At 38.5% G+C, this 27,745-nt stretch overlaps 1 protein-coding gene across 1 annotated transcript in view; it reads left to right on the forward strand.

Moving 5' to 3' along the window:
* The first annotated feature begins 5,354 nt into the window (after nucleotides 1-5,354).
* The window catches only part of FAM83B (family with sequence similarity 83 member B), a 44,331-nt gene continuing 21,940 nt past the window's right edge, over nucleotides 5,355-27,745 (forward strand). The window contains exon 1 of the mRNA XM_054280579.1: nucleotides 5,355-5,798. Within this exon, the coding sequence (XP_054136554.1) occupies nucleotides 5,355-5,798 (444 nt within the window). The remainder of the gene's footprint in view (nucleotides 5,799-27,745) is intronic.

Genomic DNA, 27,745 nt, shown 5'->3' on the forward strand with positions numbered 1-27,745 from the left:
AACGAAGGAGGAAGGCCCAGGTGCATTGCTGCCAGGATGGGAGGCTCTACCTGCAGGTCCCTGTCTCCCACCGAGACATCAACAGCAAAAGAAGAGCCTTCTGAAAGCAACTGAGCTATGGAAAAGGGGCTTCTCCATATATCCGACTTTGAAGGTCCCAAACGGGTATCGCTGCCTTGCCGTGACTTGCTCCGCCGGAGTTAACCTGGAAACCGTGACTCGAGGCTGACGGGTTTATTTTTTTCTCGAAGCCAGCGTTTACTTTGAGTTTAATCTCCCACGCACAGCCCGCTCCCGGGCCCGCCGCGGGGCAGCCGATGCCTTGGCTCGGGTCGCCCCTGCCCCGCGGGCTCCCGCGGCTGCCGGCCGGGCCGGCGGGCAGGGCAGGCAAAGGCAGGGCAGGATCGGCCAGGCCGGGCCGGGCTGGGGCGGGGGGCCCGGCGCGGCCCGGGGAAGGCGCTGCCCTTCGCTCCGCGGGAGAGGGCCGGGCTTCCCCAGTTCAGACAAGTCCTCGCCCCGCTCCCGCGGCGGCGGGTTTGGTGCGACACCGTCCTGACATGTTGTAACTGGTTTCCACACCCACCGCGCCTGAGAGCGACGGGAAGTACCTGCGATGAGCGCTGCGCCGCCGTGACTCGCCGCCGCCGCGCTCGCAGCAGCCGGGTCGAGCCGCCCCGCCGCTCCCGAGGCGAGACCCCACGCGGGGCACCGGCGCAGTAAGTGGGTCTCCCCTCAGTCTCCCGCGGGAAGGGACGGGACAGGGGCAGGGCAGGGCAGTCCCCCGTCCCGCCGACATCCCGCTCGGCGCCGCGGGGCGTTCAAACGGGGGCGCGCGGGTCGCGGAGCGCGGGCGGCGGGGGCGCTCCGGCCGCGGGCGGGAGCGGGGGCGGCCCGGGGAGCGCCTCCCGCCGCTCCCACGCCGCGCTCTGCCGGGGCCGCCGTGCGCAGGCGGCCGGGCCGGGGACGCCACACGTGCGGTGTCGGCCGGCGGAGCGCCCGCTGCCCTTTTTCAGCCTGGAAAGTTAAACTTTCTGGTTGGACTAACGAAGGCACCCCCCAAAAGTAACCCCCCGCAAAACGACCCGACAAACACACCAGAGAAAGAGAAAAGAAGGAAAGCAGCAGGAACGCTTGCGGTGTTGTTTTTCACTTGGATTTGATGGCTTTGTATTCACAGAAAATGTAATTTCATTAATAATGAAATAATTGCCTGTCACTGCTTAATGTGAGGTAATTATTATTTATTCTTGATACAATTCTTTAATAGAAAGGTTGGTGGAAGGCAGGTGTCATAAAACGCCTGTTTGTTCTGTTAGAGGTTGGTCATGCCAGGCCCTTAAGCCGTGGGGAGGCTCCTTGGCCGAGCCGTGGGCCAGAGGTGCCCAGGTGGATGCCCTAAAAGCCATACCTGAGAGTATGCAACAGCTTGCAACAAGCTGTTCTCGAGGTGTAAATTTCCTGGCAAGGTTGAGACTTTATGTGGAAACTGTCAAAGTAATCACATTTCCATTGGAAAAGCGATAAGGACACCCTGAGGAAAGCATCATGGCCAGGCCCTTGCCAAGGACTGGCTGTACAAGCCTGGAGTTGGGGCTGCTCCCTTAAAGTTGCTGAATAGGAAATTTTTCAAATCTTGTGAATGTTAGTATGGCAGGGAAGCTCCTTATCTCTAGGTACTAATCTGAAACCCCTGTATAATGTTGCATAATTTTCTTTAGTGGACATTTGTCATCTGCTGCATTTGTGAAGTTTGAGATATTCTCCAAATCTTTCTGTATAAAGGCATAGTTACTTCTTACTCATAGAAAAAGGCCTTATTTTGCTGGGTTCCTGGTAATGGCATTAGAAAGGTCTGAGCACGTTAATAGAAGGACAAGATGATCACATCAATACAGGATTCAGCATTTGTGTTCTTCAGCAGAAGATCCAGTTGTAGCTCCATTTGAGTTTAAATTCAATTAAAGGCCATTAATAGCACTTATTAAAAAAATTTTAAGTGAATGATCCCTGTGTTCAGGTAGAGAAGATGGGCTGGGATTAGCAGGCCAGGTTGTTTCTCAGAGGATGAAGGATGACTTTCCGGTGCTGGTAAAATTTGTGATCGTGTGCATAAAGTGTGATAAAGATCTGTAAGCCTCAAGAAATGGGCCTCATTCTGCACAACCTTGCTAATGTAATTGTTGACCTGAGGAGGACCTTTGAAGAATCAAGTTTATTATGCGGAAATCACAATATGTGGTTGAAGAAGACATCAAAAAGTTATTAAGAATTTTGTCCAAATCTCTGCTGTTTTATGCAGAAATATATGGTTTCACAGGTTTGGTTTCTGCACAGTAGCTCTTACCTTCTAAGGAGAAAAATACCTGTGTAAAGACATGCAGAGCTTTTGTCAAGTATACCTGAAGCCACTGTTTTAATTTAGGAGTTCTCTTTTGTTTCAAAGGAATGTATCTCATGCTGATGTCCTTAATTTCAAAAACCAGGATTAAAATTTTTTCATTTGTCTCAAGTGTTCTGTGATTTATTTCTATGCTGGCAAATTTTACATTTACTTTCTTAAATTAATGTGCACTGCTTTAAGCTTGTTTTTTAAACACCACTTGTTAATCAAACATCAGCTTCAAAGATGTTCACTGTAGAATGACTGTTCTTGTTTGGAAGATGTTGCACCAGAAGTCTCACCTTTTCAAGGTTACTTATATTTATACCCTGCTTGCAGCATAAGTCTGAGCATAAGTTGCTCTATTTGACCTATTCCACACTTAAGTAATTCATTATGTTCAATGAAAAGTCAAGCAATATACTATACTATTGTGAAAAACAAATGAAAGAACCAAACCAAATCAAAGAAATGCATGTGAGGCAGAACACACAAGTAATAATTGTTTTACTTTTTATTTGTTCATAACACACAATATTTGATATTGCACAATGTTACATATTAAGTATAGTCTCCTATTCCCTTAAGTTATTTTCAAAGGGCAGAATGAGAAGAAGAAAAAATAAATTCAGACAGGCTTTTGAAATAAACACATCTTTCACGACTGTATATATGCAGTCAATGGAAAAAATTCTGTTTTAGAAGTATATCTGTTCCAAAGTAGTGAGAATTTTAGGAATATCTTTCACTTGCCTTTGTAAAATCATATTTATTCTTACATGTCGTAATAAGACTGACTTTTAAGACTGACTGCGTTACTGCAGTGACTAGAGAATGATTTGTCCTGGAGGGCCCTAAAAGAGGGGTGTGTTGGAATCTCAATGAAGTCACCTGTATTACTGTTCAGACTCTTGGGAACAACTCAGCTGAGTACCTGCATTTTGTACTCTAGGTTGTTCTTCATTCTGTGTCTAAAATGTCTTGAAAACCTGGTCCGGACAATTGGGCTGGTCCTGATGTGACTTTTATTTTTACAATATGTTAAGAGTTTAATCTTTGGATCTGTCTTGCCTGTACTGTGTGCTTGGTTCTCCGTCACCTTCTGCCACAGGCTGTCTCTGCACCTGTGAGAAGGGAAATGGTATTGCTCCTGTTTTGTAACATTTCATTTCTTCTTGGGAGAGCAGTGTAGAATGAAGCCCTGAGTAGCTGACAGAGGAATCCATGTAGTTCTTAGTTTGGGGGAGAGCAGTCAGATCCCTTTCGTGTTCTGCTTTCCAGTTCACCACAAAGAGCTTCTCTTGAAGCAGCAGGGAACACTCCTTTCCCCCAGGCTCGAAAGCAATCCTATCTGGGAAGATCTGCCCTGCTACTTGGCTGAGAGACAGGATTCAAATGGAATTATTCCATATGACATGCTGATGCCAGCTTCAGATCTGGATTTTTATTTCTTGGTCTTTTTTTTAACCTCAGACTTCCTAAGTTCCTTATAAATCTTGGTTTAATTGAACATTTAATTGGTATCTGAACTATCAGTAGATATGGAGATTTTTATTTTCATTCCTTTAGGTTAATATAGCTAATTTACATTTCCTTTCAGGAAGGTTTAAACTGTTCCCAACAGACAGTAGAAAGCAATTGCACTGTTTGCAAAAATATCTGGAAGGTCTTGATGGGAATAGGGAATTAAGTTACATTTATATGCCAGTAAATGAAATCAGAACTCCATATGATTTTTTGCTATTATACTGCTATACTGTTAATTAGGCTTGTAGGGAAACCCAATGTTAACTTCCAAGCTATCAAGCTTTTTATAACTATTCTGCCTTTGTTGGATGTTCTTCCTACTTCTGCAGTCTTTCTCTTAATTCTGCAGTCTTTCTCTAAAGCTTCATGCCCTAGACCTGGAAGATGTGCTACCTTCTTTTTGTTTTACATGGCTATGTTGATGCTGCTGCCCTGAAACACCTTCCCCCCCTTTTTTTGGTGAGTTACTGAGGGTTGCAGAAATGTGAAGGAAGAAACATTGTGTGTTTGTTCTCTCTCTTTCTTAAATCTCCAATGTGCAGCACAAAGCAACCCTCTCAGAACTTGCTAAATGAAATAAAGTGTAAAAATGAATTTATAAAACATCAGCAGTAAACAACTTGTTATTAATGTTTTGAAAAAAAAAGAAAGATTAAAGCAGCCGCTCCTTTTGGCAGAAGGAATGAGCAGGGTGGAAACTAGACATCAAATTGCTGATTCAGAGTTTGATCCCAGATGTGGGAGGATAAATCTTTCTGGAGTTCCTCATAACTCACTGAAATGAGCTAGGCTGGTCCTGCTTGGGAGCAACAAATGGATTAGATCAGCATGGGAGAACAGATAGATAAGGAGAAGTACCTGAATGACTGTGGTTTCAAAGAAGCCAAAGAAAATAAATGCATTGCAGATTCAGTAATGTATGAAAAAGTAGGAAATTTAATTGGTTTCTGAGGTGTTTCTTTAGACAGTACTCTGTCAGTTGTTGCAAAGGTTGAAACACGACCTATGACAATGTATTGGAACATGCATTGGGTATGTATTGGTGTTACTGGTATGGATGTTTGGTGTGCTATGAGTTCTGACATAGCTTGTAATACCAACTTCCCAAAATCACTGAATTATGTGTTTAGTTTACTTTATGCAAAAGCTCTTTATCTATATCTCTAGTATAGTATTATCTGTCTATTTAATATTTATCTATCTCCTTAATATTTAATTTTTGGCAATAGCAGTCCCTGAGCCTTTTCAAAATATTTTTAACATCTTGGAAAATGCTGGAAAAACTTGGAGCAACTTTACCAGAAGAGTATTTTAGTTTATAACTGTGTGTGTGTCGTAGTTATCGAGAAATATTTTCACTGTTTTTTTACTTATTTTCTCTTTGCAGATACATTTCATCTGCTCATGAATGGACTCTTAAAAGACTTCATACAAAATACATGTGAAAATGGAAACTTCATCTTTGCTGTCCTCTTTACATGATGAATGCAGATCAGACAACTATATTGAACCTCATTACAAGGAATGGTACCGAATAGCTATTGATGCTCTGATTGAAGGAGGTTTAGAAGCCTACAAAGAATTTCTTTCCAAAGAGAGATGCTCAGAGTTCTTAGCAGATGAGGAAATTGATTATATTTTGAACAATGTTCACAAACTTCCCCAAAACACAATTTATTCCTCTAACCATGCCATCGATGACACCTCTTCCTCGGGAACCTACTGGCCCATTGAATCCGATGTGGAAGCTCCAAATCTTGACTTAGGTTGGCCCTATCTGATGCCTGGAATTTCTGGTGGCACAAATATTGATCTGCTTTTTCATCCACCACGAGCACAGCCTTACACCATAAAGGAAACTGTTCGGAAGATGATACGAGATGCAAGAAAGGTAAACATGAAAAATAATATTGGGAAAAAAATGACAATAATAATAATAATAATAATAATCTAGTTGGTATTTTATTACAAGGTGCTTTTTTTTTTTTTTTTTTTTTTGTCCTGGCAGGAAAAAATTATCTGGTTGCTCACAATTCAGTAGGAAAGGTTTTCCCAGACTGAGATTAATCCTTTGGTGTCACATGCACCAGTGTTATTCACCTGAATTCAGAGGGATCAAGGGTTAATTGGAGGGATTAATAAATACTACCATTATAATGAATAATTACTATTTCATTGTAATGCTGACCAGTGCATGAGAAGTTTTCATGAGAAGATAATCAGCACGCCTTATCTTTGACCTCAGTTGAATATACATTGATACAATTCTGTATAACTCCAGGATTTATACTGATGTTTGTGTCTCGCATCAGAGCGAACATGCCTCATTTGGCATGGCAGACAGTTATAAGAAAACAACACCTCAGTGTTCATCCAACTCACATACCTTGGGAGTCTGGTTTTCTGATTTTGGCATGTCCTTGCAGAAATCAAACTCAGAGTGAAAAAAACAAACTAGACTAAGCAACAAGGAAATAGACCTTACTTGTGTATCTAGCCTTCATTTCTGATTAGTGGCTAGAAAATTTGGACATTTTTCCAAATGCACCTGTCTCCACTTAGGAGCACTTATGTCTTGAGTTTCCTACAGCACACCTGGCTTATACCTCAGTGACAGAATGTTGTATGTACACACCACTTTTCCTATCAGTGTGTGAGCCTAAAACTTTTAAGTCTTAAATTTTTAAAACAATGTCAGTTAAAAAAAATCAGAAAAAGTATTAGCCTGCAGATTTGTTTGACACAGGTTCATAATGCCTCTTTAAAATGTATGACAATGTTTCAGAAGTATTTCTGGCAAGTATGTCACACTCAAATTTTCCCCGTGAAATACAGTTGTGTCTTGCATGACTCTACAAGCTTTAAATTGGTAGAATGGGCTCTATCTCACAAACATCTGTAAACACTTCAGTGGCTGAAATATGTGTGTAAATGTGTGCTATAGAAACGGACTGAACAGAGCAGGGCAGGGAAGGACTGTGTCTTTTTGCAATGTCTCTGCTATATTTAGATAAAGCATATAATTTGTTGCCATAATAGAGTTTTGACTAGGTCTTTTATCCTACAGCTTATAATTTAGAATGACTATGCTCAAGGAAGAGTTCATTATTTCTCTCCCCCTTTATCCCTTTCTGAGTGAGATTGGATGTTTTCTGTTCTGGCATGTAGTGAGACCTGACTGTAAACTGCCCAGAATACTCTTTCTCCTGACCTACCAATGTATCCACTGTAAGGGAAACAACTAAAACACTGTTAACTCTGTTGAGAAGACTAGTTCAGTTTTGCTTCAAGGTCTTGAAATGCCATGAAGTTAGGCCATTCCCCCTTAGTTGCTCCTTTAATGCAACTGTAGAAAAAATTTAGGTGTGCTTCTTGCTTTGCTTTGGAAGGAGGTTGAATGCATAGTACATTGCTCCCTGGTGTGCTTATGTTGCTTCCACTTTATAAAGAGGATGTTTTATGTGTGTCACTGTCAAATCTGACAGCTGAAATGTTTGTTTAGTTGATCAGCACAACCTCAACATCAACAACCACAACACTTTTGATACAGTGATATACATTGGTTGCTTCAGGGACCAGCAATTAAATCTAAGAGACATAGTGTTGTTCAGCCTCTTTTGTCTGCAGATGAATAGAAAAGTTTAAAAATTTTTAAGTAAGGTAAAGTATTTAAATCATGCTTACAGTAGGTAATCCCTTTGTAAACAGCCTAGTGCACTTCTCCTAAGCCACTTAAAAAAATGTAGCTATATTAAACATTAAAATATTCTTTGTTATGTAGTAGTGGAGATGTGTAGTCTTGAGACTATTCAAAAGCAATAGGATAATGCTGCACATGAAAAAGAGAAACCTGTAAAGAATAAATCAGAAAATCATATTCGGCCAATGGAGCTCTAAGCAAAATCTATGGGAATTTCAGCAGACTTCTGTGTGAAAATAAACAGGCTGTTGGAGGTGGGCATGTTCATACCACTTAAATTCAAGCACCAAGCCTGAGTGTCTGAGTTCAGGCATTGATTTCCCTGGGCTACCCTGACAGCTCAGTGTAGTAGGAAACCAGCTCCTACAAGGGCAAGGAAGAGAATATTTCTGCACTGATTCACTCCATGAAGGAACCCATTTGATGTGTATTTATGTGTATAAACTATCCCAAAAATTCATGAAGGAGACTGAGCCACTTGAAACCTAGATGCTTTTGAATATTGGGATATATATAAGGATAAGACGACACTATTAGTGGACTTATTCTTGACCTCTTTCATGCTTGATGCATCACAGTGTCACTCCTTAAAATGATTATTATGTATGTTAATTCTGACCTTAAGAAGATGTTGTAAACAACATTAAGCAACTTGCTTGCTGACTGATTTTTTCCTGACTAAAGAAAATCATTTGTAAGCCCATGCTACACTAGAATAAAACCAGTGACTATAGAGAAGTGTTGTAATAAAGTCTTGTCACGTATTTTTGAATACTCAAGCAGCATAAAAATTATAGACATCACCTTCATTGTAAAATGCAGATGATATAATAGTGGAATTCTTACAGAAAAGGATCAATACTGTTAAATCCTAGAAAAATGAGCTAACCATTTGAAGAGATGAATCCATGCCCATGATAAATGTTTCTGAAGGTTTGTTAGAGCAGGGAAACTGTATTGTACACAGCATGGCATTACATTGTCTCCCATACACTATAGCACTTCTGTGGGATAGATGTGATGTTAGCAGAGTGCCTTAGGTAAAACCAAGATGTCAACAAGATGGGCTTACAGCTGGTGTAACTAGACCTCATCTCTAAATGATACAGCCTGCCAGCCACCCTCCTCTGTCAACATAACCTGTGTTCACACAAGGAGGCTGTGTGGCGTGACTGTGTCAACTGGGGAGACACGAGCCTTTTTCACATGTTGATATAACCATGTGAGGAAAAAGCACTGCAAGGTCTGTCTGACCTTAATGATGGAGACTTTTGTAAACAAGCTGGTAGCCTTATTTCTCTTTCGTTTTGGAGGCTTCTGCCTTTAATCATTGGCAGGTTTCCGGCTTCTCCGAGGCTTGAGGTGCTCCTGCAGCCTGACTCATCACGGCTGGGCTGTCTGAACAGCAACTGATAATGTTTAGCAGTTTTTACTGAGAAGATTATTCATCTGGGAAATGATATCAGATTATTACTCATCTGTGTCAGGTTATAGTGGGTTGATGCTGGTTAACATGAAACTTCCTTCTTTTAGTACACTGTAACACTGAGACTTCAATAATGAAGTGTTCGTTCTCTCCCTCTGTGACTTTTCCTAAGAGTTACCTCAAAACCATCAGTTATGAGATTGTGCATGTGTGCCAGAAATCTCTTGCACTATTTTCTCAGGTATGATTGACAGGGTGAGGCCACAGGGAAAGGACAGGACAGGGCACCAAAGGGACCTTCTGGAAGTGTGTTTTTCTCTTTTATAGCAACTAAATTTCTCTGTCGACCATGGAGATGTTCCTACACAGTTTTAGAGAGAAGGCACAGTTCAGACTCATATCCAAATAAGGATCTGTTCTTCCTGGAGAGAATTAAAACTTATTTTTTAAAGAATCATGTTGCTTAGACAACCCAAGGGTTGCTGGTTGTGTGCTACTGGTTCGTAGCACACGCCAGAAAACACTTAAAGACTTTCTGACGTACCTTTGGGATTTATGATGGAATGTATGAGGTAGCACATTATTCAAAAAATGTGCAATACTTTTCACTGATTTTATTTTATTCAAATATACTAGCAGTCATAAGCCTGGGTTCATGAAGTCAGTGATATTTGTAAGAATTTTTTAAAAATATAATTGCTTAGAAGCTTAAATAAAAATTAGAATGGTTAGCGTATTCTAATTTTAGAAGATAAAAAAAGCAGTTGTTTTTGCTGAAATACTCATGATTGGGGCTTTTAATGAGAGAAGTTGCAAAACTTGGACCTTTGCAAAAGAATTACGTTGTACACTGTGAATCAGTGTAACTTGTTATTAGTCTTGCTGGACACACTGTAGGTAAGCACTTGGTTAAAAAGGTGTTCCTTTGTATTCTTGTGAGAGAGAGTTATGTACAAAATGTAATGCCTGCATTGTTTTCTATAGCAGTGGATGTCGTCAAATAAAAAAACAGTTGATTCATTTTACAAATATATAAAAAGGAAAATATTTTCTTTTAGTTTTAAGGGATGTTTTTATTTTGTTGTGTATTGTTTCAAGCAAGAGTGAAAAGTTTGTATTACAGAAAAAAATATTCACTATTAATTGGTTATTTCTTGGTATTAATTATTATTAATTATTGTTCATTCTTCACTATTATGTACTGTTAATCTCATTTGGTCATGTGTATAATACAGTAATAATAGTCTAGTACTGGCTGCAGTCTAGTATGAAAGAAAATCAAATTCTTACATGCAAATATGAAGAGTAATGTTTCTGTACAGGAGAAAACTTGTAGAATATGGATGTGTTGAGCAATCTTTCATTTCTCTTTCACCAGTACTCTTTGCCAACTATTTTAAATATAATTTGGACACAGACTGGAACAATGATAATGCGTAGTGCTTGTGGCAGTGCTCGTCTTAGCTCACTAATTGCATCAGTTCAAGCAGATGAGAGAGGGGCTGCACCTTTTGGATGTAAAAACCAGAGCAATCTGCTGAATTCAGGGAGAAAGAATAGATAAATAGAGTAGTTGCCCCACTCAGGCATTTTCTGTATTATCTTTAAAGTGTTAGATAATCAGTGGATATAATTTTTTAAGATGAGAGTAACGCATAGAAATACTCAGTTTCTGGCTGAAAATATATAAGGCAGCATTTTCCTTGCCAAGATATTTTGCCCCATAAGGATTTCAGCAGGTGCTTTTGGTTCAGCTGCTCTGCTGAAGGGTGAATTCATCATTAACTTCCTCTCAAAGTCTGTTAAAAGACTTCCCGATGGTTGAAAACCAGCATGGCAGTCATGTGTATGGTTTCCAGGTGAAACATAGTTTATAGTTTGTGACAGATTTATTTCAGGAAGTGAGATCCTGTCCCATTTTTTCTAATTGCACAGAGTACATGCCATGTGTTGGAAGAGGACTCTTGTTGCTCTTGTTGCTACTGTGTGACCCAGTATCAATTTTTTGTCATCAGAAAGTAGTGCTGCTCACAACAAGTAATTATTTCAGGCATTTTCTCTGCTTGGATTTGCCTTAGCAGTCTTCACACTGTTTTACCTGTCTGTCCCCTTCTCTCCTGCTGTCCTGCTCCCCCCACGTAAGGGAGTCCCAGAGCAGGCACAGCAGTGCCCTCAGTGCAGGCAGAGACGACTGCCATCGATGGGACACATCTGCAAGCAGTTTTATAGGCTGGAAAGCCCGAGACTTGTGTGAAATCCAATTCTTACATGCTCTAAGCATGAAACCCACAATTTTTCCTGGTAGTGCTCCTGTTACGTGGAGAGGATGCAAAAGTGAAGAGCAAGCAGAGTGCAGAGCCTGGGGAGTGGGAATCTTTGAGGACATAATTTTTAATTAGTTGTGGTAGTTTTATATTCACAGGTTTCTGTCTTTGCAAGACTTTTGACATCTTCAATACTCGTATTAAAAGATGTAATTCAATAATTTATAGGTATTGCCATTTTTATGTCAGAACTGTGCTAATGTGTTATCAAAATACCATACCTCCGTCATGAATTTAAAAATAGAATAAGGAAGATTAAAGACCAGATATTGCAGGCAGCTGTATTTCTTTATTAATGTCTGTCTCATTCACATACATATGAGAAGTAAGCATACACTTATGCTTTGTAGCAATTCCTTTCATTAAAACATTTTCTCTCATTGACATAAATCTCTGTCAGTCAAAACAAAAGTGCCATTAAGAAGTCATTTACGCTTTTTGCACATTCAGTAGATTAAAGTGTTCTTTGTCATATTCAACAATAACTTTGTACTACATTATGCTGAAGCAGTTACAGATCAAAATATGCTATAAATACGTAACTGTTGATTTAAAATAATTTTGCCCAGGCAGAATGCTTCTTTCAGTGCTCAGACTAGTGTACTGGGGTTTTGTCCCTCTCCTTTTCTTGCTCGTCCAAAAAATACTGGTAATGTTAGAGTGCTGCTTTTGCTCATCTGAATTCCTCTCCCGGAGAGATCTCAATTTTTCTGGTTTTTTTTTCCCCAACCAGGAAGCAATCTTGCCTGAAGAACTATAGCTCTAATCACATTCATAAATCCATAAGCCTTTTTTCATCTTTTGCATTTTTGCAAGAGCTTTTGAACTCATGATAGCTTTCCAGCACAGCCAATGATCCTCTGAGGGGGACACATTTAGGGTAATTTTGAACACTGAATTTATTATATATCAGAATTTGGAAACTGAAATATTATATTATCTGTGGTAGAATTTTAAATGAGCATAGCTTTGTGTGCAGATACCTGCAGTACTGAAGCAGTATTTGTGTAACACAGTGTGATAGAATCTACATAGAAAGCTGAGAAGGGCTGACAAAACAACAAAATTTCCCCTTCTTCTGTTTGGAAGGAGTAGGATTCCATGCCAGTGGGTTACATGTATCTTTCCTCATAGATCAGGTCTGAGTAGAAGTATCTATTTCACTTGTAACTATTTCAGAGCAACTTGTTTAATGCTGCCTTATTTTCCTTGAGGAGTACTGCAAGTATTCCAGCCCAGATGACAGAGGAGTCAAAGTACACTTTATTATTTACCTCTCTAAAAGTAGTGCAGACCTTGCCCTAGATAGCTGTGTAGTCATGCCTTCCATTTTAGCCTGTTGATAAAGTATCTATATCCATTTTCTATATCTGTAACCATTTTCTAATAAGTATACAGTAAAATTGCAAGAGAAGCTAAAGTCCACATTTTCAGGAATGCTGTCAACATGCCTGAGACCTCAGAAGGCTTTTGCTCTGTAAAACCCTACTGTAATTCACCTTTGGGAGGAAGGAAGCATTGGCATCACAGCCATAACAGGGTGTAACTGGGGCTGAGCCTGCCACTTTACTGTAGGATCTGCAGACATCCATAAAATGACTCACCTCAATAGAGCTGTTCAAAATAAATAATTGCAATGTCTGGCCATTGCTTGCTTGATCAACAGTTAATAATTTTTCAGTATACAATCCACTGATCAGTAAGGCAGTTGAATTTATAGTAGTGTTATTTGCATGATAAATACAGAATTATAAGCAATTAAATGATCTATCTCTGCTTTCCTTGCCCTTGTTTGCCATCTTTTCCCATATCTTACGTGTTTGTTTTCTGAAGCACTGAACATTGCTGTGTTTCACTGTGTGTCTGTATATTGTACACATTTCTGCTGTTGTAGTCACCCTGATTAGTGCCAGCCAGTACAGACATACCACTACTACAATATAAACAGTAGATTTAGAATTTGTATGCTCTCCTTTATCCTTAGCCAGCAAAGAGCATAACCAAAGTGTGTGTGGTTCTGTAAATGAGACTACTGAGACACACTGAGCATTAAATGAATATAAATGACTTTTTTTTTTTAAGATACAGTTATAAACCAAAAGTGTGAGAATATTATACATTCGCAAATAGTACTCAAAGCAAGTAGGGGCCTTTTTTAAATTTTCTGACCTCTTTGGTTTTAGTTTCTGATAAAAATTACAGTTGTGCATTTGTAATTATGCAGACTGATTTCTGATGAACATCAGTACTTCCCTGATAAAAGTTGCAAACTTCAGCTGTGTAATGCTTACTTTTCAAAAATATTTGTAAAAGCATGAAGCATTTCATAGCTTCAGATAAGAAGGGTGTGACGTTCGCAGGGTGTTCTTGTACCTTATCTAGGAGCGGGTTATCTTAACCAGTTCTGTCTCTTGGTCTGGAGTGCTTGTGCTGCCTGCCCCGAAGATCTGTGGTGTGAGGGAACAGAACAGATTCCTCAAAACCAGGGGTCCATGGTGACCCCTGCTTTCCCCAGCAAGGAGTGTGGGCATGTAGCTGCCTTCAGAAAGCTTCTTGGTACGTCTTTTATCCAGGGATTTTTGCTAGCTGCAGCACCAGATCTCCTCAGGCCTTTTCCCTTCTGCCAGTGATCCTGCTGTCAGAGACGAGGCTGAGTGATAGGATAATATGAGAAGTTATGTGCTCTATCTCTTAGAGATGAAAAGAAAACGTTGAGATCTGCATCATTCACTAGCAATCAGGCTTGAACAGTAGCACAGGATTGTGTGTTCAGGTAGCCAAATAGGTGTGCCTTCAGTTCAAACAGCAGATACTACATCTCAGCCCTATTTTCATGCTGTTTCCTGGAGCTGCAGTCACCCTTTCCTAGGAAGGCTGCACTTCAGCTCAATAAATTCCCTTTATGGTTTAATCACTAGGTGAAGCACTAAGACATCACCTTTGAATTCAGGTGAATCTGAGTGGCATCAGTCCACAGAAGGCATTTTAGTTGGTGTTTTTCTTTAGGCTTTTGATGCTTGATAAGGTGGAAATAATATGGAGGATGAGATGAAATAACCAACATAGAAGAAAATTATGATTCCCAGTGGGACCTTTCTCAAGAAATGCCCCCTAAAGGACTAAGCTCTCCTTAAGCTGTGCAGAACTCCCTGTTAGTGAGGTGTGCCCTCTGATTAGAGACATCAGAGACAGCAAACAGAAGTTGCAGTGTCAGGCCAGCAACACTGATTTGTTTCAAATGCCAGAGAGATGCTGCTTGTCAAAGCAACTAGGTCTCCATCCAGCATGACAGAGCACAGTAATATCTGAAGCTGTCTGCTGTTCTGATAATTTCCTGTCACTGACTAATGGTGGATTAGCACAGGCATGCAATAATTGCCTGAAAAGTCACTCTTAAGGGCGTGGGTTTTTTTTTTTTAAATAACAGACAGGCCTATGTGGCTGCAGAGAATGTGTTTGATAGAGATCAGTAGCCTTTGTTTGCTGAGGATGGGCCTAAAAATACAGCCATTTACAAGTGTAACTTTTACAGCAGTATGTACTCTAACAAGTCTACAGAAAGTTGTTTTAAAACACAACAAAAACTATGTTATTTTGCTCAAAGGATATACTTTTGAAATGAGAAGACTAAGCATAGATATGAAACCAGGAACTATGTCTGATTCTTCTATTGGTTTATTTATTTGCTATAACCCTATTTCATGTTTTAGCGTAACATGAGCACCAGTAATATCACTGTATTTTATAATGGATTTTATGGTGCACAAAATTATTGCAGTAATATCATCATCCATTCTGCTAATGAATTCTAGATTAATGAATATTTCTAAGCCACTTGTGCCATAAATCTCGTTAGTCAGAGGATTTGATTTCTTATGCATAAGTTTAATGATGGAAGTTCAGTCCAGATCTAAAATGCCATATGATATTGCAATCACCGATTACAGGATTTCTGTCCCAAGTAAAGGCCCTGTTTTTCATCTTGAAGTTAGAGGAGTTAAACAGTGTCTTTGCAATGAGTTCTTGAGATCTCAGGGAGCTCTGTGTGCATTCCAGAGCCTTGCAAAGCCAGAGCACCAGGTGCTTTTTGGAGAAAGGAGAGCAAAGGAAGGTGCTGTTGTTGGGTGTTGGGTGAGAGGCATGTCAGAGGAGCTGAGATCTGCCAGTCTTTCCAGTTGATTCTTTTTAGAAATCAGTGCAGCAACTAAACACTGTTTCGGCTTTCTGAGGGACCATAACACTCTGGAGCCTGCAGCCAGGGTGAAAATGCTGGCAGCCTGAGGATACTGGAGTCTTGGAGCATCATGTGGAAGGGGACAGCTTAAGACACACACAGATGGACCAATGTTTGAATCAGCTGGGCTCCACTCTGTGGTGGTGAGCATTGATCAGAAGTAATTCCTGAGAATCTGTATCAAAGGGGTGGGAGCAAGGCACAAAAGTTAGGCATACAGAAGTATATGTATGAAGTATATGTATATATACTGATTATACTTACATACCTGACAGAAAACCATCCTACATGCATTTTTGGTCATAGTTTCTCTTTCCTTTCCCGCCATCTGTGCCCCCCTCTCCAGCTCTGTCCCTTGGACAGCCCCACCTCCTCTGTCCTTTCTCCTTTCACTGTGCACCTCTGACAGAGGTGAACATTGCTGCCTGCTCGAGACACTTGTGGCGTCTTTCTGGAAAGCAATTCCAGGTGCGACATCTGGAAAGAATATCTCCCTCTTAGGTCAGTAAAGAAGTGTGGCTGCCCTGGAGGGTTCCAGTCACCATACCTGGAGACAGTGCTTGCAGTTTGGTGTTTCTGTCAGCTCCCCATCCTCTGTCACTACCAGTAAGAACTTGTGAAGCACCAACATGGTGTTAGAAACACAGCAATGCTTTTGAATTGCTTGTCTCATCAATTTTATTGCCAGGTTTCTGATTTTTATTTTAAATTGCATCTCTGATACTAAGTAATAGGAAGGTATATTTTCTGAACAGGACTACCTTACTGATGTTTTCGGCAAAAATTACAAAGTTTAGAGATTGAACAATTTTGTATCAGAAATTACAGTAGGCTACTTAATTATAACCATGACTTGTATACACAATTGATTTTCATCTTCTTTTATCAAACAGTACATCTAATAAAATTTGACAAGAATTTTTTGGGGGAATATTTAGTAAAGGGCAGAACGACAAGAAATAATATCTGCTCACTGAAGACACTTTTTTTTTTTTCTTCAAGCAAAATTAGATCTGTAATTCTGGGAGGATTTAAATACTGTAATTTGTGAACATGAGAGGTTCTATTAATTTGACATGCATATGTTTGCAGGATTGATGCCTAGGGATATGGCCATATATCATTAAGGATCTGATTTTGAAGGTTAAATTAATTTCTTTCTCTTAAATCATGCCACAGTACATTTGTAATCCAAAATGAGCTACATCTTCAGGTGATTGCTTCCACTGTGAGCACCTGAAAAAGAATAACATGTGTCCAAGCAGACTGCTCTAATTGTTTTATTCTAAATAAAAACTGTGTCGAATAGCTGAATATCTGAAAGCCAAGCAAAGCTATGAAGCCAATGGAATGTTTTCCTTTCCTCAGATGCTATTCCATCCCTTTACTGATCACTGCATTCAGGCCCAGCTCCCACAGATGTGGGGTGGGTACACACATTAATGTTATAGAAGATAGGGTGGTCCCTTCAGAAGAAATACAAAAGTGAGACTTCGTTTATCATGTTGACCTTAACAGTTTATACGGGGGATACAGGCTTTATTCTGCCATGTTACACATATTTACTGAGCTTATGTACTCTGCAAGGAAAATTCCATGGAAAAATTTCTCAACTTGTACTCTTAAGGCTTTAGAAATGATTGCAAAATGTATTGCAAAAAGCACACGTGCACTTTTCCATGTATGCTGGCCTGCAAGTAAAAAAAACAAAAGAAAAACGAGTTAAGAAGTAAACATCTGGAATTTAGTTATTATGATAGAACTGTCCAAAATAATTTATGGATTTTGTTTTTTAAATGGTCCATATTCTTAAATTAAAACAAAACAGTTACCTCGAGAAATGGACAATTATGACATGTTGATACAGAATGGTGTGTACATAGGTAGGTCTACCTGTTTTGAATTTTCTTAGTGGTGTTTAAAAATTTTAGCGATCAGAATTTCATAGTCTGCTAAATTCTGTGCAGAGACCTTGCTCATACTGTCTGAGAGGTTATTTGCTAAATTTAATTATACAAAGTAGTCTTTTGAGTAAAGGACTACTAAAGTAAAAGAAGAAAACAGTTTAATGTGTTACTGTCTAGTTCATAACCCAGTCATCTATTTTTAAGGTAGTAGACTGCACATAACAAAACCAGAAATAATTTGAATTTTAATTTTTAATTTTAATGCAGGAACTGAAGTTACAAAGCTATGTACTCTACCTGAAAGTCTCATTAGAAGATAATCCTTATCAGACTTTTTCCATAGAATGTAATTAGGTTGAAAATACCACAAAAAACTAGGTGTTTAAAGATTTGGGGGGATTTCCAGCTGAGCACATTTGTTGAAACATTCTAGGAGCACATTTATAGTTACCTGTTTTGGAAATATGAAACTGAATGAGGAATTGTGATTGTGGAAATATGATACTGAATGAAAAGCTGTGGCATTTTAATGCCAAATACAGAAATCTTTCTGACCCATTTCAAAGAAGTAACACTGGCATTTTAGGCTGCCTTTCATTTCACACTGGTTTTCACACAGACTTTCTAGTTTTAAAACTCAAATGGAATTTAGAGCTGCTTTTTGTCATACAGTGTGTGTGGGGATTCATAATATATATAGTGCATGCAAAAAGAAACATACATGGGTTTAAGCATAATTTTTCCTTCCTTACTAAATCTGGGCAGTCTCTTTGATCAGTCTTGGTCGAATCTGTGTAAAGAATCTAAAATTTTCCCTAAAGAAAAGAAATCTCTGATATGGTACAAAAAAGCTTCTTGACAATACCTATTGGAGGCATTGCTGTCCTAACAGTGGAGAGCTTTCTGAAAATTATGCTAAATATGCTTCAGTTGGAGATTATGAAAGAAATCACTTTGGCTAGAATTTAAGCTACTTCTCTGATGAGGAGAAATTTGGAAACATAGAAAGCATTGTAACATAAAAGTTAAAAATAATCCAGTACTTTACTTTTTTTTTCTAATTTAGTGACTTCCACTGACTGTCCTAAATTACAGTAAAAAAACACTGGTTTGTATTTTTTCTTTTTCAACAGCCATGAATAAAACAATTCCCGTGTAAGTAATGAGCATTGAACTATTATGGATTTGTTTTTAAATTGCTGGTCTGTGGCTCTAAATTGGATTTTGGCCTGAAACAGCAAAAATGCAAAGCATCCTATTTTGATGCATTTTATGCTTCTAAAATATATAAATGCAATAAGAGAAATCTCTTTACCTGTTGAAAAAAAAAAGAAATAAGAACTGACATCAAATATTTTTAAATAATCTGTATTAACAGGTTACAAAATATTCATATAAGAAATGCACACACACACACACACACACACACACACACACACACAGGAATTTCATTGAAAAACTTGCTGTCAGCAGTGCCCTAAGCTGAAATGCAAAACACCTGTGAATATAATGTGTGCCAAAAATCTTTCATTGTAATTATGAACATAGTTAACTAAATTAATGCATTATGAAAATTGAGAATGGTATTTCACATCGGACAGTTTAATTAATTTCAAAGTCATGGTTGGCTCTTGAAGGTCAACAGGTTGTCCAGGAAGGATTTTAATGGTAATAAACTGTACACTCCTTTTTCCTTCCATTCTCAAATTTGTTCAAAGCCACAAAACTGAGAAAATCCCAATTTAAATGCTTCATTTGTTTTCGAGTTGTAAAATATTCCTGGATGTTTCACAGAATCTGCAGTTTTTGCTTCCTTGATGTTTTTTAGGCATCCTTTGGGTTCTCTGTGCCTGGGAATTTGAAGTGAGTGGCTCTTTGCATTGTAATTCCTATACTCCAGGTTCATTCTCCTCAAAGTCCCAGTGGCAGGCCTTTAGTTTTGAACTCAATTCATAGAGACATGATTTTCCCCCAAGACTAGCAGTTATTTTGGTATTTTAATGAATGCTATTTTTTCATATAAAGCAGTCTTCTGTTCTTGATTATATACCCCTGCTTTCACTGTGTTCATGTGTCCTCTTCATGAGCCTTGTCATTGCTTTCCTTTTCAGATGTGATTTTCTAAGTGATTTTACTGGGAGTTGTTTTAAGAAAGAGCTGGGTAAACGTGATCCTGTGATCAGTGTTTGTAGCCTTTGAGAACTCGTAGCTTGTTTGGGCTCTCCTTGTTCATCTTTGCAGCCATTTCTGGACTGTGAAATCAGCAGAGGCTGATAAAACTGAGAGATTCACAGGTTTGATGTCAGAAGGGACTGTAATGATATTGACATCTGACCCCCTGCACAGCACAAGTCTGACAGTGTTGCATCCTCAAAGAGCTGATAGTAGGAATAAATCTGACCTTAAAACAGGTGGGTGCTTGTCTTACCGTCAACACTTCTGGGTAACTAATTCATAATTGCCCGGGAGATAAGGGATTTTTTTGGACAATCACTTTTCTCTAAATGATGGCATTTGCTTGAGGAAACACAGGTTGCAAACGCAGACGAAGCCTGCTTGAGCCTTCTGCTTGTGTATCTCATCACTCAACGTGACAGCCAGCCAAAAGAGAAGGTGCAGAGAATTCTAAACGCAGGACTGGAGGCTGAGGTGAGGCTCGGGCTGATCTGTAGCTGCAGGAGTTGCTTTCACAGGGACCTTGGGATGCTCAGCCTCTCCACAATCCCTGAGAAGCTGCTCACGCAGCAGGGATCAGTGCACAAGGGCACTCACAGGGAGCAGGGTGTCCTCACCTCCTTGGAGCATCCCCTCAGCGTGACCAGACTGTTCCAGTGGCAGAGATCATTCGCAATGGGCTGACTCAGGTGTCCCTGCACGGGACACGCACACACACACACACACCCTGTTCAGATTCCCAGATAAAAATAGGTGCAATATGTTATTCCTGCATTTATGGAATGGTTTGCACTTTACAGAGGAGAAAAGCTTTCTGTGTGCATTTGAGTGTTAAAAGGAATTTAAAAATATGCTTATTTTTTCTGGTAATTCTTCTGGAGTCTTTTACAACAGAGAAGTAGTAGAAAAAGATTTCAGTAAGTTTCTGGTTTTTTAGTTGCTCCAGGGATGATTCAAGAGGTTGTAAATAACATTACGCTATTAAAAATATATTTCTATGCTAATATCTTCTTGAACTGGATAAAATGGGAGTGATTTACATGTTTTTCTAGTTCCCTGCATTTGTCTCAATTCAAAGGTCTTTTACATCCTTTAAAAAATATGGTGGTTTTTGTATGTTTTTATTTTTATTGAATATAAAAAAATTATGATTAAATACATTTGGCTAGGACTTGGAAGACTTGTATACAAATTCCTTGTAGAACGCAGACTCCTCAGTTATAAATATGAATATAATCTCAGAGTGATTTGTGGAGACATATAGATAGTTTGGCATACCTTGTGCTAGGGGTAGGGAACAGTTACAAGGGTTTTTGCTGAAATCTACCTTTTTCAGTTGCTTCCTATGGTTTAAAACTTTATATTTTGCATTAAGCTTTTGTGTATTTGTTTTGTCCATGAGATTGTTTCCTTTAGAGCATTCAAGCAGAAATATTTCAGTGATATCCACATATGAAACAGAGTTGTTTGCTTCCCCATTATCTGCCCATCTTCTGATGTTATTTTTTTCACAATGTCCCTCTGTGCATGAGAAACAAGATAATAACTTTTTTGTTGTTCACTTGAAATAGTGTTTCTAATTTAGGTTGCATTTCAGCAAATGCTCAGTCACCCACAGAAGTGTCATGAAAGTCTCACCTTTGCATACCTGAGTCTTGTTTCATTGCAAAAATTGTCCCTGTGTTAGTGAAAATTATGTATATTGCACATCTAATATTGAAAAGAGATTGGAGTATCTTTTAGTTACCACCTGCTAGTCACAGTAAACCAAAAATTATAATAGACTCACTGAAAAATTCCTTCCTGAAAGCTGTACTTCTTGAGTGAGTGCACACGGTAACAATATCTGAAAACAGATTCAGAATTACAGTGAGACACACTGAAGAGCAGGAAAAGGTGTAAACCTTTTTAAGTGAGAAAGAAAAAAGGATAAAAACTGTCCTGTTCCTACATCTGAAATGATTGTTCTTTTTTTCTTTTGTCAATACAGTGCTGGCTTGAAACTTTTTATCTAAAGGAAACTGGCAAATAGTAAAATGGGTTTTTTTCAGTCAGTGTGTGTGCACATGTGCACAGGGAAAATGTGTGCACTATGCTACAGAAAATGTGGATTCCATGCATGCACACAGGCACGGGGAGCAAAGCAGTCTGGGATGGGAAGAGGCTTTCTTGGAGTGGGCAGGTTACTCAAGGGAACATGTTTCCTGAGACCTGAGACATAATATAATAACAAACATTTATTTGAAAGGCACTGCTTTGCATTGAAAAACAACACTTGGCAAAGTGTTCTTGGAATAAAATGTTCACCTCTCCTCCACAGATGTATATTGCATGTTCTCACCTCCATCCTTACTTCAAACAACTGAAGTTATCTCATATAAATATATGAGTTAACTCATATAAATATAGCAATTAGCATGCTTGGCACATTTTCCAGCAGACCCAATTTGCCAATAGAACGTGGCTTACTGTAAATCCATGGGTGGTTTGGTCAGTGGTGTTTCTGCTTTCACTCCTTATTATTAGAAGGTTCCACTTTTGATGGCAAAATAAGTGAATTTTCCTTTCTGCCCCTCATATTTCCTAACATATATACCCTTGAGATACACAGATATTCAATGCAGGAATGTTTTGTGGCTGCAGAGGATTCATTGGTGCAAATAGACAGCAAATCTTGCAAAGAAAGGTGCTGAAGAGCTGCAGTAGGTACCCCTGAGACTGATTTTCTTCTTCCTCCATTCTTAGATTCAGGTATCTGCTGTGATGTTTTGGAGAATACCACCTTGCTGTAGCAGGAGTTTTGCATTTCTTGCTGATGTTCAGCAGGCTTCCTGATTAGATCTCTGATTATCATTACCCTAGTGGAGGTTAGGTGTGTGTGTGTGAACTGGCATGCAATGCACAGTAGGAGGAATATTTTGTAGAAAGGGGAATGCTCTCACACACATGAAGCTGTACATTGGAAGACTTGTTATAACATGTTTCTCTTTTTCCTTAAAAAGCCTTTTTAAATTGCCATTAACTTGGTCACTAGCTCAATTGAGTATAAAGGGTTCTGTTACTTGCACAGTGATAACTCATTTATTTGAATAATTGTTCATTTTAATGATTCTTGAATTGAGTGCTTCATTATGCATCCTATCCTTGTGAGAATGAGAAAAATGAGAGGAGCAGACCATGGTGCCCATCTGTGGCTGAGGCAGATGGAATCTGGGTTGTGGAAGGAAGTCTTGCAGCCTGGCTGTGTCTGCTCCTTCCCAGATGTGTCCTTGAAGTGGCCTAGGGCTCTGATTCAAGAAAACATTATGAATACACCTAAAACATTATGAATAAACTGAAAACATTATGAATAAACTTTTAACCATCAAAAATAAACTTTGACATTTAATTGGAAAGAGTAGTAGATAGCAAAGATGAAGTATTAAAAATACCTGACCAGACTTTTACCAAAAGGATCAAATAATCTTTCCTCTGGTTTTTCACAATTGTAGTATCAAATTGCAAGTGATGAATTAATACTTGTGTGGTCTTATGGAAGAGCTGTGCAGATCAGTGAAAGCTGATGCTAACTGCATTTTCAAAATAATAGTTTCACCAAGATAACTGTAAAGCTGTATTGCTTCTTCCTTGACAGAGATGGTTATTCAAAAGTCAGCTTACACAGAGGCAAAAGATCAGTTGAGCAAAAACCTGACAGAAACAAATAAGAAAGAAGTTTTTCTTCAAAATTTTTCCACTTGTGTCTTTTAATTCCATTTCTTATCCCTTGATTTGAAACTCCCTCAAATACTTCACTACCTGTGCAGGATTCGTGCTCAAATGAGAATTGTTTCATTAAGGTTTCACTTAAAAAGCTTTTAAAGGATTTAAAAATGGAAATAATTGTTATAAATAAAGTATTTTTAAAGCATAACATTGGTACTGAAATTAAAACTCTCTAATAATAATTTTACTTGTAATTATTTTATTGTTGTAATAATTTTATTGTTTTATTTTTTAAGTGCTGCATTTGATCAGAAATTAAATTCTGTTTAGCACCTTGTTTAGTTCCAATTCACAGTTCACTCTGCTGGGGCTACAAGAATTGCAGCATTGCTTATCTTCTTCATTTCAGTTTGCTTCACGGGAGGTTTGAGCAGGGTTTTATAATTGCTTCCCTACTATTTCAGACATCTTGCTCCATATGTTATTGTGCATAAAAATTTAAATCTGTTTTCTTCCTGAAAAGCTGCACATAATTACTTATTAACAAGACTAATCTTTTCTTATCTTTAGGACATTCTGTTGATGCTTTCAGACTAGTCTGCCATTATTTTTTTCCTTTTTCATTTAATCTGTAATAAATAACCTGGCATGCCAGGGAAATGGATTTCACCTGAGGACCTGAACATGATTTGCAGACAACAATTAATTAATTAGTTTCAAAACCTGTCTTAAATAGGTGAAATTGAAATGCAGTCTGCCAGCACACAGTCATTAGCAATATGTTGCACAAGGAGCTGTGGCTGCTCTATGAGCAGGTGGTGTAATCTGCTTCTCATGAGTATCAGGGAAGGTTCCTGCTCAATTGGCAGCATGTTTAAAAAAGCAAATAGTTTAAATCATCTGATTAGGTTGTTTACTGGCATTCAGATATAACTGTGTGCCATATGGACTTCTGCAGGCTTACATTTTATCTGTGGTATATGTTTCAGAATAGTGATATGACATAATTGCTGTTGCTTTTTTTGCAACATAAATGTTACTACAGGTGTTGTCCAGTCATTCTATTTTTACTTATAAATGCATTTTACTATGTCATGTAGCTAAACTGGAAACATTTTGAAGGTGAACAGAGAATCTGGCAGAGCTAAACCTCGCAGAAACTTTTAATTTTTCATCCTCTCTTATTTATACCAGACGATCACTGGCTTTCCTTAATACTGACCCTGTGACCAGTAATTTTAAACAGCCTGCATTCTGTATTTTTCTGGTTTATTCTAACCATATTACTGCTTGAGTTGACCTCCTTAAACATATTTAGGTACATCCATAGAACTTGAAATTAGTAGCATTGAAGCAAACAGTAGTTGTAGCAGGAATCAAAAGCTTTGTTGTGAATAGCATAAGGGTATAGTCATAAAATGTGAAATAAAAGGGAGTATTTTTAAGCTTGTGTAAAATGCATAGGAGCCCATTTTAAGCCCACATTCAGCATCCAGTAGCAGGTTTTTTTCAGTCTCAAATTCAAATCAGTTTGGAGTTCCTCCGTTGAAAGAGGGAAGAAGGAACAGGAAGGGAAAAGAAAGAATTAAGCAAGTGAAGTGGTGGGGGGGAGGTGGAGGGAAGAGGGAAGTAAGGCAAAGGCAGTTACAGAAGGAAGGGAAAGGGGAACAGAAATAGGCCATAATAATCTGTGAATTATACTGGGTTTGCTTCCCCTTTTGTGACAACTGTATGAAAATCTGTAATATAATTGAGCCTTACAGGTTGCTAGAAATACATGCAATCAAAATGTTTTCATTGGACAACTACTTTACACATCTGGCCAATAACCAGTCCTTAAGTGCGTATACCTCATGTGTCTTTTACTGACTCTCAGTCACATGGATGAATCTGAATTCAAAAGCTAGATTTTGAAAAAGGATGAAATAAGCAATATTTGAAAAGGTGTTTTTCCCATTTACCGTTCCCTAAATATGTGATTACCTTCATTTCTGTATTAATTTACTCTTTTGTTGGTTTTCCTTTCAGAAGTGAGGCTGAGCAACCAGCTTGGGTCATCAGGCTGTTTCTTGAATTGTGGCAATAATCATTATTTCTCTGATACTCAAATGTTTAATTAAAAATGACCAACAGCAAAATTATTTAGCTGTCTTGCACGTGTTCCATCCAGGTCTGCTAATTTTAGCTGCAACAAATATTACTCTATTGCAGTAGACTGTAATGCTCCTTCTTAACCTAAAGACAAAGAAATTATGCCACTACTTTCCAAAGATTAACAGGAGCCTCTGTTGAGGCTTCCTTTCTTCACTTTGGTATTACCTTCTCTAGACCATGAACTAGAGGAGGTTTTTAACCAGAATTGCTTCTAGCTCATTTGGGGTTCTATGGACATACAACAATGTCTTCTGCAAGGACTCCCAATTTTTTATTCCTCTTTTTCCTACACGTATCTCTGAGACATTTTCTTCTACCAGTGTTCCTTATGCAGTTTACCTTCTGGAAGAAGTTTTGAGTGTATATGGAGGACTAACCTTCAACAATTAATGATATAATTAGGACTTGTTTGTCAGTATCAAGGTCATAAAGTCAGTTATATAATCAGATCATGCTCATTGCTCTGCAGCCTTTCACTGATTTGAAATATCTAGTGATTGAACTTTTTTTTGTTTGTTTTGGATTTTGGTTTTTTGTTTGTTTGTTTTGTTTTGTGGATTTTTAAAATTTTTTGTTATTGTTGTTGTTTTAAGTTGGGCACTGCCTACAAAAATAGATTTGTTTTCTCTTGGCTGCAACGCCTTCCATTTTAGAAAATATTAGTCTTTGCATGAATTTTTGTTTGCTTGATGCAGGGTCACCCTGGTGTAAGGCTCGTGGACATAGCAGTACACGGCCTACAAGTCTTCCTCAACTGTACGCTTTTATTTTTCCACTTGCTAAAAATGTTGTTAAGCCATCCATGTGGACTGTGTCTAACATACTGCATATAGGTGGTCCAAAGTCTATCTTTCTGAATCATAAGCCACTCTGAAACACATCAGATTTGTCTGCTGGCTTGGATACACCAAAATTTTCATGTGCATAGAAATGCAAAAATAAGTGTTTCCTGCTTTTGGGACACTTACTTTCATTTAACTCCATTCTTTTCCAGCATCTACTGTGGAGTCAGTGAGTAGTTTCCACTCCTGTGTTACATACCTGCCTTTCTTCTTGGATTCTCTTCTGTGCAAGTTGTTCCTGCTGTACCTACTTGTTCTTGTAAGCAAGAGCAAGGGATTTCAGGCAGTTTACTCTTAAGGTCTTAAACATGACAAACTGTACACAGCTCTTGCATAAGCAAACTTAAAAGCAAAACTATCCTTCCTGGTCTAGAAAAGTTGGTCTGAATCATCTCTTCTTCCTACAAATCTGCCTTTGATGAAGAGAATCTTTCATTGTTTCCAAGTAACTAATTAACAAATGCCAACAAAGTTCTGTACTTTAAGAAATGCTTTTGTTATAGATTAAAGTTTACAACCTGTAAATGTTCATTTGTATTGTGGGTTTTTATACATTGTCGAGCATTTTTCAACATATAAACTCTCAGGAAGAAGGGTTTAGTATTGAAAACGTGTACAGGACTCTTGAGGAACCCCAAGTGAATCAGTGGGAAAGCAGACTGACTCAGAACATCATTCCTAATCTAAGAAACCCCACCAAAATGTACCATTAAAAGTGGCAAACCCCCAAAATATTCTCTAGAATTGTTATCTAGATTAGCTGAAATCTCATACATTTACTTTGACTCTTTGATAAGCAGTCAGTTACTTTAATATTTCTTGAAAGAAATCACAGGAAGAGCCCTTAGAAGTATTAATGTCCAATCTAGTGTACTGTGGCATGAGGAGCATTTTTAAGCAGGAGTAATTTGAAAGGACAATTTTAGTGCATTTAAAAAAAAGTTTTTGTCCCTTTGCCTTCCCCTTATTCCCCCCTGCATTTGAGGGATCCCTTTCCCTTGTTCTCAGGTGTGAGATAATAATTTCAGGTATTGAAAGAGTTTTTAACCTTGTAGTAGTAACTCATACTACTGAGACTTTTAAATAAAATAATTGAGACTTATCACACTGCTGTGCATTGTTTGTTTTTGTGCAATCACTAAATACACACATGAATAATTAAGTGTTTCTACTTATAAATAAATTTAAAATAAAAAGTATAACATTATAATATTAATTCAAGTAGCCTAAACACTCACTAAATATTAAGGGATCCCATGAGAACCTACATATTGAAGCTGTTAATACTCTTTTAAATAAAAAAAGTATTTCTGAAGCAGCAAGTCTTTGAAATTCATCATAGAGAAAGCCAGAGGCTAGAGAAGTACCTTT

This window comes from Melozone crissalis, unplaced genomic scaffold (genome assembly GCF_028551555.1).
Source record: "Melozone crissalis strain CALT ecotype California unplaced genomic scaffold, PUWL_Pcris_2 ptg000027l_1, whole genome shotgun sequence".
Lineage (NCBI taxonomy): Eukaryota > Metazoa > Chordata > Aves > Passeriformes > Passerellidae > Melozone > Melozone crissalis.